This window comes from Myotis brandtii, unplaced genomic scaffold (assembly GCF_000412655.1).
Source record: "Myotis brandtii unplaced genomic scaffold, ASM41265v1 scaffold7, whole genome shotgun sequence".
NCBI classification, from domain to species: Eukaryota; Metazoa; Chordata; class Mammalia; order Chiroptera; family Vespertilionidae; genus Myotis; species Myotis brandtii.
In genome coordinates, this window is record NW_005370740.1 from 92,989 (window position 1) to 103,031 (window position 10,043).

At 37.1% G+C, this 10,043-nt stretch overlaps 1 protein-coding gene across 1 annotated transcript in view; it reads left to right on the forward strand.

Moving 5' to 3' along the window:
* SOHLH2 (spermatogenesis and oogenesis specific basic helix-loop-helix 2) overlaps positions 1-10,043 on the forward strand; it is a gene marked incomplete at its 5' end in the record, with an annotated part of 88,586 nt that overhangs the window by 72,169 nt on the left and 6,374 nt on the right. The window contains 4 exons of the mRNA XM_005882198.2: positions 4,291-4,438; positions 4,592-4,683; positions 5,331-5,452; positions 8,708-8,964. Of these exons, the coding sequence (XP_005882260.1) occupies positions 4,291-4,438; positions 4,592-4,683; positions 5,331-5,452; positions 8,708-8,964 (619 nt within the window). The remainder of the gene's footprint in view (positions 1-4,290; positions 4,439-4,591; positions 4,684-5,330; positions 5,453-8,707; positions 8,965-10,043) is intronic.

Below are 10,043 nucleotides of genomic sequence, written 5' to 3' on the forward strand. Positions count from 1 at the left end.
CTAAGCCAGCAAGTGGTCACCCCCGAGGGGTCCCAGACTGCGAGAGGGCACAGGCCGGGCTGAGGGATCCCCTACCCCTGAGTGCACAAATTTTTGTGCACTGGGCCTCTAGTAATAATAATAATCCCAGTAGACTTTTTTTGGTAAAAATTGACAATATGATTTTAAAATATATGACAAGGACTTAGAAGATAATAGGACTTAGGATAAAGCAATCTCGAAAAAGTACAACAAAGTTGGAGGACTTAAATTATGATTTCAAGGCTAAGTATATAGCTATAATAATCCATATGTTACCATGTTACCAGCATAAAGGTCAACAGATAGATCAATGGAACACAATAGCCCAGTACTAAATCCACACATTTATGGTCATTTGGTTTTCAACAAATCACTATAACAAACAAATTAAGAAACAAGTCTTCTATAAATAGTGTTGGAACCATTGGATATCCATATGGAAAAACAATGAACTTTTGAATTAATATGAAAATTAATTCAAGGTGGAGCATAGTCAGAGCTATACTATAAGAAAAAGTATAAATCTTCTATAATAGTACTGTTCAATAGAACTTTTTTCAGTGTTAGAAATGGCCTATATCTGCTTTGTTCAATAAGTTAGCAGCTAGCTACATGTAATTATTATTTGAAATGTGACTGTTGCAACTTAGGAAATGAATTTTAAGTTTTATTTAATTTTAATTAATTAATATTTAAATAATCATGTTGCTAATAGCTGCTGTATTGGACAGTACAATTCTAGAAGAAAGTATAGGAGAATATCTTCACAAGCTGGGGGTAGGCAGCTGTGCCTTACATAGGACACAGAAAGCAATAACCATAAAAGAAAGAGTAGATGAATTAGTCTCATCAAAATTTAAAACTTTTGTTATCAAAAGACAGCACTTAAAAAATAAATAGATGAGCCACAGACTGTGGAAAGTATTTACAAAACAAGTATACTGACAAAAGACTGTAATTAAAGACATATAAGAAACTCCTAAAATTAAATTATAAAAAGACCTGAAATTCAATTAAAACATAGGTAAAATATTTGAAGAGACACTTGACAAAGCTATACAAGTGCTCAACAAGCATCAGAAAAAATGCTCAACATAATTTGTCATGGAAATGCAAATTAAAGTATAAGATACTACCACATATACCTCAGAAAGGCCAAACTACTAAAATTAAAACTACTCACAATATTAAATGTCAAAGACTGGAATAACAGGAAACCTCACACAATGATGGTGGTGGGAGTGTGTAAAATAATGTTATTTTGAGAAAAGTTCTGCCAGTTTCTTATGAATTTGTAAAATCATTAATTCTATTCTAGATATTTACTCAAGAGAAATAAAAACACACATTTACAAAATGATAGATAGAATGACCTAGCAGATTTATTTATAATGTTCCAAAACTGGAAACAGCTAAAGTAGTCATCTATAAGAGAATGAATAAGTAAGCTGTGGCATATTTATACCATGGAATACTCAATAAAAAGGAACAATCTACTGATATAAGCAGCCACATGGATAAATTTCAAAAACATTATGATAAGTGAAAGAAATCCATGAAAGGGCACATGCTGTAAGATTTTATTTATATGAAGTTAAAGGACAGGAAAAAATAATATGGAATAGAAAAATATCAAGAATGTGGTTGCTTCTTACTCAGGATGAGATTGCCCATGAATGCACACAGGAAAATTTCAGAAGGTATGATAATGTTAATTGGGGTTTGTGATATCTACTTTTGTGCATTTGTCGAAACTTATAGAATGGCACCCTTATGATCCGTGTATTTTATTTTTTGTAACTTTTATCTAAAAATAGAATAATTTGAACTCTATGTGTTTAAGGGTTAGTAACTGAAGTTTACAATTATGTAAAACAAGGACATTAAATGTTCATTGTAGAATCTAGGTGGTGAGTATATAAGTTTTCCTATACAAATTCTTACTCATTTCAACTTTTAAGTATTAAGAATTTTTAAAATTTGTCTTTATTATTGAAAGTATTAGATATGTTCCCCTTTCTCCCCATTGACTTCTTCTAAACCACTTACCCAACCACCCACCCAGGCCTTCACTGCACTATTGTCTGTGTCCATGGGTTATGATTATATGCATATAAATTCTTTGGTTAATTTCTTGCTCCCTACCCTGCCCTCTCGAGATTCATCAGCCTGATTTTCAATCTTTCTTTATGTTTGAACACTTTCCTAATAGATGTTGGAAAAACATTTAATATGATTTTGCATTATAAAAGTGACATATACCCAGCAAAAATATTTGGAAAATATAGAAAATAAAAAGAAAAAATATTTTCCATAGTCCAATCATCTAGAAATAACTATTAATTGATGATTTTACTTTTAGTGTTTTTTCTATGCTTTATTTTTGCTTTAATAGCTGTGGTCATATTTAAAATGTTGTCTTATATCTTATACAAACATCCTATTTTCCCCAATAAACTTTATAACATATCATTTCCACTGCCAGATAATATTCAACTGAACTATCATAATGTAGCTTACTTTTAAGCATCCACTTATATAGCATGTTTAGATTTTTTTCATGTTTTACTGACATACTACTATAATGGATAGCAAAAAGTTTGTTCCATGTTTTAGATCCTTATAAGTGAAACTACCATGTTAAAATGTGTGAAAACTTTCAAACCCTTTGTATACATTGTTAAATTGTAGGCATTTCCATTCCTCTCTTCCCAGAATAGTCACTGAGACACCCTCAGAACTCCTCAAAGCCACTGATCTAGAATATTTTAGTTATTCATTGACTCTATATCACTGGCTATATATTACTGGCTATTGCCATTCTGAGACTCAGAGAGATTAAGTAATTTATTGATGGTCTCAGCTAATAATTAGCAGAGCTACCACTTGACATTACATGTATCAAGGCAGTATTTAGCACAAACCAGGTTTATGAACAATGTTTATTAACTGAACACATGAAAAAATGAAGGCATCAAAGCCTTAGATCAATTTAGATTTATATTTCCTATGTATTTCCCTTAGGAACTATGAAACACTTAGATTAGTTTTTTTCTGGTAGTAGCCTGGATGTTCTCATTAATGTATTGGTTTATTTGTTCTGTCCATACCTATCACTTCTGATTTTCCTGTGGCTCAGAGCACCAAGTTACATGTAGAGCCCATGCTTACAAGATGCTAATTGATCTATTGTTGGAAATGTGGCCTAAATCACAGGGACATGAATATTCTGACTATTCTTTGTCTTCTAGGCTTTTATTGTGAATTTCAAAAGGATTTACGTTATATAATGTGTGATTCTCTCTTCTGAGGGAAGAGTCACCTGTAGATTTCCAGAGGAGGTTGGATATGTACAGTGGCCCCCCATCCATGGGGGATACATTCCAAGACTCCCAATGGATGCCTGAAACCACAAATAGTACCAAACCCTATATCTACTATGTTTTTTTTATACATACATATGATGTTTAATTTGTAAATTAGGCACAGTAAGAGATTAACAACAATAACTAATAAAATAGAACAATTATAACAATATCTATAATAATAAAAGTGTAATATGCTAATTAGACCAGACGACCTTCTGGATGAAGCTGGAGGGAAGCCCAGGTCCTGGGTGCCAGAGGGAAGCTGGTGCCAGCGGCCGGGGGAAGGAGGGCCTACTCTTGCATGAATTTCATACATTGGGCCTCTAGTACTATAATAATAAGTTATGTGAATGTGGTCTCTCACCCTACATAACCAGTCAGAGACAACCTACTAAGTAATTAATGGGCAGGTAGCATGTGCATCATGATACACATGACAAAGGGATGATTCAGAATATTCCAGATGGGCCAGAGTAGATGGTGTGATATTTTATCATCCTACTCAGAACAGTGCACAAATTAAAACTTATGAATTGATTAATTTTGAAATTTTCCACCTAATATTTTTGGACCATTGTTGACTGCAGGTAACTGAAACCACAGAAAGTGAAACTACAGATGAGGGGTGACTGCTATACTGCCCCGGTGTCTGGAATCCTGCACACTGCAGTGGGCCTGGGGCAAGGAGCTGGGTGGCCATCATCACAGACATTGTACTTTGCAGCAATATTTGTAGGTGCCCTGGGTTGCTTTGATTCCAGGGGTTATGAAGCTTCAGGCTTGTGGAACATGGCCTTTCTCTCAAAGGGAGACTAAATAGGGAGGGGGCAGTTCCTTTACAAACAAACCCAGGAAGAAAATGAGACTAATTATTCATTATTTGTTACCATTCCCTGCTTAGAGAGCGAATCAAACATTGCTGTGAGCAGCTGCGTACTCTGGTGCCAAGTATAAAGGGGAGAAAGAATGATGCGGCTTCGATTCTTGAGGCCACAGTTGATTATGTGAAGTATATCCTAAAGAAAATCCCTCCAGCTGCTATGGGCCAGGTATTCAACTCCCAAGCCCTTGAATGTTATCCTTATAGACAATGTTTTAATGCTATATTTTTTATTTCTTTCTAATTTTATCATTGGAAATATATGTGTGTTTGTATATATGAAAAAAATATCTCTAAATAGATCTCTACCTCTATTTTTTAGATTACAGAAGTACTTCAGAGCAATAGGAGATTTTGTAAGAAACAACAAATGCCCATCCAGCTATCCCTCCCAGGCATAATCATGGCACAAAGGTATGATAAGGGCCCTTGTTTATTTCCCTCTGATGCTAATGCTAGAAGTGTAGACAGACACTGAACCCATCATAGTGAACAGTCAGGCCTTTATTAAGAATCAGTGAACTTTTCCCATTGCTAATGTGTATCATTTAATTACAGTGATAAAATATATAATATTCTTAGACTCATGATTCTGTTATCATTTGCCTCAAACTCCTTTTATTATTTCTGAGGATTTTAAAATGGGGCTTTACCAGTAGTGATGGTTGTGACTGTGGCAATCAAGTAAGGATATGATGGATTCTAGCATTCATTCCTTTGCCATAGGAAGTCATGGAGCAGTCCAGCCCTATATCAGTTGGGACTCCTTAAAGAAATTGCTAGTACACAATGTGACCTGCCAAAGGGATGCTTGCTGTTTAAATTAATTAGGATAAGTAAATGAAGAAAAACTATAGCGGAAAAGCAGGTCATTCTTTCACATCCTAAAGAATCATCCTGAGTCCTATTCAACATTTTGTTCTTATATTTAAATAATCCATAGCTTAAACTCTGGCTATGGTTTTTATAACTTGAATGATAGAAAAACAATTTAACTCAGCAATGTTCATATTACCTTCCTTGGGAAATGTGTAAAGTTTTTTTTTTTCTCTCCTTTTAAGGGAAAACAGTGTATTGGCAAGCACACACTCACCTCTGAGAGGAACCGGTTTTCTGACTAATAAGTGCCTGAATGTGTATTCTGTTCCTGTCTCAGGGGGCTCCTTGGATGGCACTGTGAGAGGTCAGCTTCACCTGACCCCTGAGTCATTGTAATATGCTTGCGCCTGCGTATATGTCCCATGAACCCCTCAGCTCCTTCCTATACAGTCACGCTGTAACCAGGGAATGGAGTGAGGCTGGGAGATTCCACTAAGAGTCATTCTGATGTCGTCTGCTTGAAGTATACAAACTGGCCACAGGCACCTAAATAGTGTTATCCAAAAATGGGGCTCAAAATTGAGCATCATTATCAGAAAGCTCATCTGACTGATATATGAGAAACACATTGGTGATTTTATTATGTGAGTAGAATTTAAAGGGAAGGGAAGTATTTGTATTAATTCAACACTAGGTACTGAGCATTTAACACATTAATTTATTTACTTTTTCATGTCTTTGTCACCTTCTCAGGGAGTGCAACTAAAACGGATGCTCCTTCCCAGCATCACATCTAGTGTGGGGTTCTTTATCCACTTTCTCCACCATATTTTCCTACTCAGCACTTATCACCTTCTAGTATTCTTTACTTGCATACTTTGTTTATAGTCCATTTCATCCCACTAGAATATCAACTCCACAAAGATAGGGATTTTTTTGCCTGTTTTGTTCATTGCTGTATTTCTAATACCTACGCCGTGGTCGGCAAACTGCGGCTCACGAGCCACATGTGGCTCTTTGGCCCCTTGAGTGTGGCTCTTCCTAAGCCTTAGGAGTACCCTAATTAAGTTAATAACAATGTACCAACCTATATAGTTTAAGTTTAAAAAATTTGGCTCTCAAAAGAAATTTCAATCGTTGTACTATTGATATTTGGCTCTGTTGACTAATGAGTTTGCCGACCACTGACCTAGAGCAATGAGCAACTCACAGGTGCTCAAGAAACATATATCATATGCATATTCACTGTGAAACAAACATTTACTCACCATGAGGCATTTTTGTTGTGTTATATAGTCTAGGCATGCTCATGGACTTGTAGAAATAAGAAAATGGGGAAAAAAAAAGCCAGAGTTAAAGAACACAGCTAGCAGCTTGTGACTTAGTATTCCTGCAGGTTACTCTTCATTGAGAAACCAGTCCTTAGTGTTGTGCTCCTAACCTGCCTGTCAGATGCTGGATGACAGACACCCCTACCCATCTCCCTGATGTCCTAGTCTGAGGTTACCCTTCTGCTGACTTCCTCAAAGGGATTTTGCTCTCTCACTTCAGAACCTTCCCTGTGCTGGGAGTGGCCTTTCCCATACTCTACCTAGTTAACTCCCAGTTCTAGCTCAAATGTCCCTGCTTCACGGGTGGGGACACAAGAATGAACAAGATGCAGTTCTTTTTCTTATGGAGCTCACAATAGCAAAATGTAATTCCTCTAGTAACTGAAGTGCTGTCACAGAGATACTGTGCATATTGTGGGGATATAGTGGAAGTCATGGGCACCAACAAGGTTACTAGGAGTGGCATCTAACATCAAAGGAGAAAGGGGGCCAAAAATAGAAGATAGCCCTCCTTGTTCATATAATCAAGTCAGTCTCAGAGAAAAGTCAATTTAGACTTTTCTCATGACTTAAGGAGAGTGGAGGTGAATAGAAAAAGAATAGCCATGAACCATGGATAATCTACTGGAAGTAGCTGTCTGAATGTCACACTGAATGATGAAGTCAGCCTGGATTAAATCATAGAGGTCAGGCCACAGGCATATGCCTATCAATGTTATTTCTTATACATACATTCTTACTTCTGCATTCTCACTATTTATATTCTGCAGAAACTCTGAAATACTCTTTCTGAGGTAGTGAGTTCAGGCTTTTATGTGCCCCAGCATCTCTTGGTATTGCTTCATCTTAACCAGCTGTTCTTGGGACAACACAGATACATTAGGACCATAGGCTGTGATATGTTTAGAATGGAGGAGAGCTTGAAGGTCATTGAGTCTAAACCCCTATTTTAATTTTATTTATATACACTTTCTTTTATTTGAAAAGCAATATTAGTCCTTTACTAGCCCAACAAAGATAATAACTCTTTTTTAAATGTCTTTTAAGTCTTTTTAATGTATTTTTTTACATTAGCAATCATATTGGATGTTCAATTTTGTCTCCTGCTTTTGCTACTTAACATCATGCCATATATAGTTTAAGTCTTTACTATGCAGTCCTCATCATCGTTTTGTTTTACTAGTTTATCAAATGATTTATAAAATAATTTTCTTAGCCATCCTCCAATTGCTATATTTAGTATTTCCAGTTTTATGTTGATATATATGTAATATAACAATATATTATATTATATGTTATATATAATATAATAGGAAATAGTATGTCCCCACATATGACGTTTCCATGTTTTGGTCTTTTCCTTGGGCCGGATTCCTAGAAGTCTGTAAGGAATGAGTTTGAGAATGTGAGCACATGTATAGCAAGGAATGCATGAGCTAATTTGTTTTTGAAAGAGGATCTGTTCCGATTTAAGTTGAATTCACTTAAATTCTTCAGATTTCACTTTCATCACCTACATCAGTAAATTGAAGGCTGGAGAAGTTAAACAACTACCTGGTGTTACCAGGTTTCTGTGCTAAAGTCTGTCCTGTGACACAAAAGTGCTGATCTGGTTCAGTGTTTAGACTTCATTAGGTTGCCTTTACTTATACTTTTCCATCAATCAGTGTATCCATTTGCTGAAATGCAAATATTCACAAATATTCCAGATACATTTGTTTTTAAAGTAGAAATAAAATTACTTTACTTTTACTATTATTACTGTCCAGAAGAAAATAAATAGGAATTCACAGAGGGATTTGAGAGTATATTGTTAACATTCATTATATATTTTTAAATATTTTTCTGCCTTCTAGATACTGTACAGAGTATAGATATGTAATGATATAACCCACTTCACTGATAGAAAATTTTATTCATGGCTGAATGGAGTTCTTTCCAACATTCTTCCTTGCTTCATAGAGATGGTCACAGTTTTGATTATGATGGAAGCAACACACAAACACAAAAATGCACACACAAAAATACACCCAAAAGCATAGAGATCTGATGCTTCTCTAAAATCTCTGTCTTTTAATGACATATGAACACTAATTTATAGTGTATTTATTGCATTAAACATTGCTACAAAAATGTTCACTTTGTTTTTTCAACAGAATTTAAGTGTAGCAGTAGTATAAGTTTGAAATGTGAGAAAATTATATAGAGGACAATTTGTCTCCAATACAGTAGTTCAGAGTTACAGAGTTGTGTATACTGATAGTTATTTGTTTTCCTTTTTATTAAAGGTCAGTCTAGCTCCACTTCAGAGAATGCTATTGGTGATGTGTATAAAACTCAAGTTCCCAGCACAGCTCTCTTTCTTAATTCCTTCCATGCTGTCAATTACTATTCTACAGTCATCCCTTCCTATGATGCAGTTGCCGTAACAAATCAGAACATTTCAGTTCATTTTCCATCAGCTGTGCCCAAAGTCTCAAAGTTTCTTCTTCAGCAATGCAATTCTGTGCTGGGCCAGACATGCACAACACATCCCAACTGCCTGGTAAGTCTACTGGGGTCTTTAATCAGATTGGACTCTGTCATTCCAGCCAGCAAGGGCCTTGATTTGCAATCTGCTGTGAATACTCTGGTCAGAAATCACTTAGGCTTGGGACCAGGTGTAGTTAACCCGGCCCTTGATCCATGTGCTACAGGACTGCTATCTACATATCCAGACCGGTGAATCTGGATGTGGATCTGCTGGTTTGACCATTAGTAACCAGACGGAACCTGAGTTTCTCTAGAGCCCTTCCCTTCTTCCCCCCTACTTCCACAATACCACATCCCATGTTATAGCTTCACACTCAGCAGGTTCTTAGACTGCTAGCCATCACATGATATGAAAACGCTAGTGATCCGGTGCATGAAATTCATGCACATTAAAAGGGAATTAGAGGAAACCAAGATGGCGGCATAGGTAAACGCCTGAAATTGCTGCCTCGACCAGCCACTTCAAAACTACAACTAAAAGACAAAATGGACATCATCCAGAACCACAGGAAGGCTGGCTGCGTGGAAATTCTACAACTAGAAGGAAAGAGAAAAGCACACTGAGACTCAGAGGAGGTGCGGAAGTAAAGTGCAGAGGTACGGAGGCGCACGCGGCAAGGGCTGGCAACTGGGGACATGGTTGTCTTTTTCAATCGGGAGGGAGACACATGCTCCTGCTCTGAACTCCAGTTCCAGGCTAGTCTCTGGGGACCCAGACTCATATGGGAAGAAACTGGACTGTCTGGCATCGGGCGGAAGTCAAGGGAAGCTTTCTCTCAGAGGTGCTTGCCATGGGACACTGAGACCCGGGGCCTCTTAGGGCAGGACTGAGGATCAACCATAGCTGTTTGCTCTGCCCTATTGATTCCCTGAGACCCCGCCCCTCCCAAGCTGTGCACAGAGGCTTTTGCATATGAATGGCCTGGCCCTTTGCAATCTAAAATTACCTAACAAACTGCAGCTGGGTCAGAGAGACCCAGAACATCCAAAAGAAGGCCCAAGGCCCCACAGCAGCTTGCATTGCTTCACAGCTGGGCCTCATCTGGGCACCTCCAAACCCCAAACAAAGAAGAGGAATCTGCAGATCTCTCC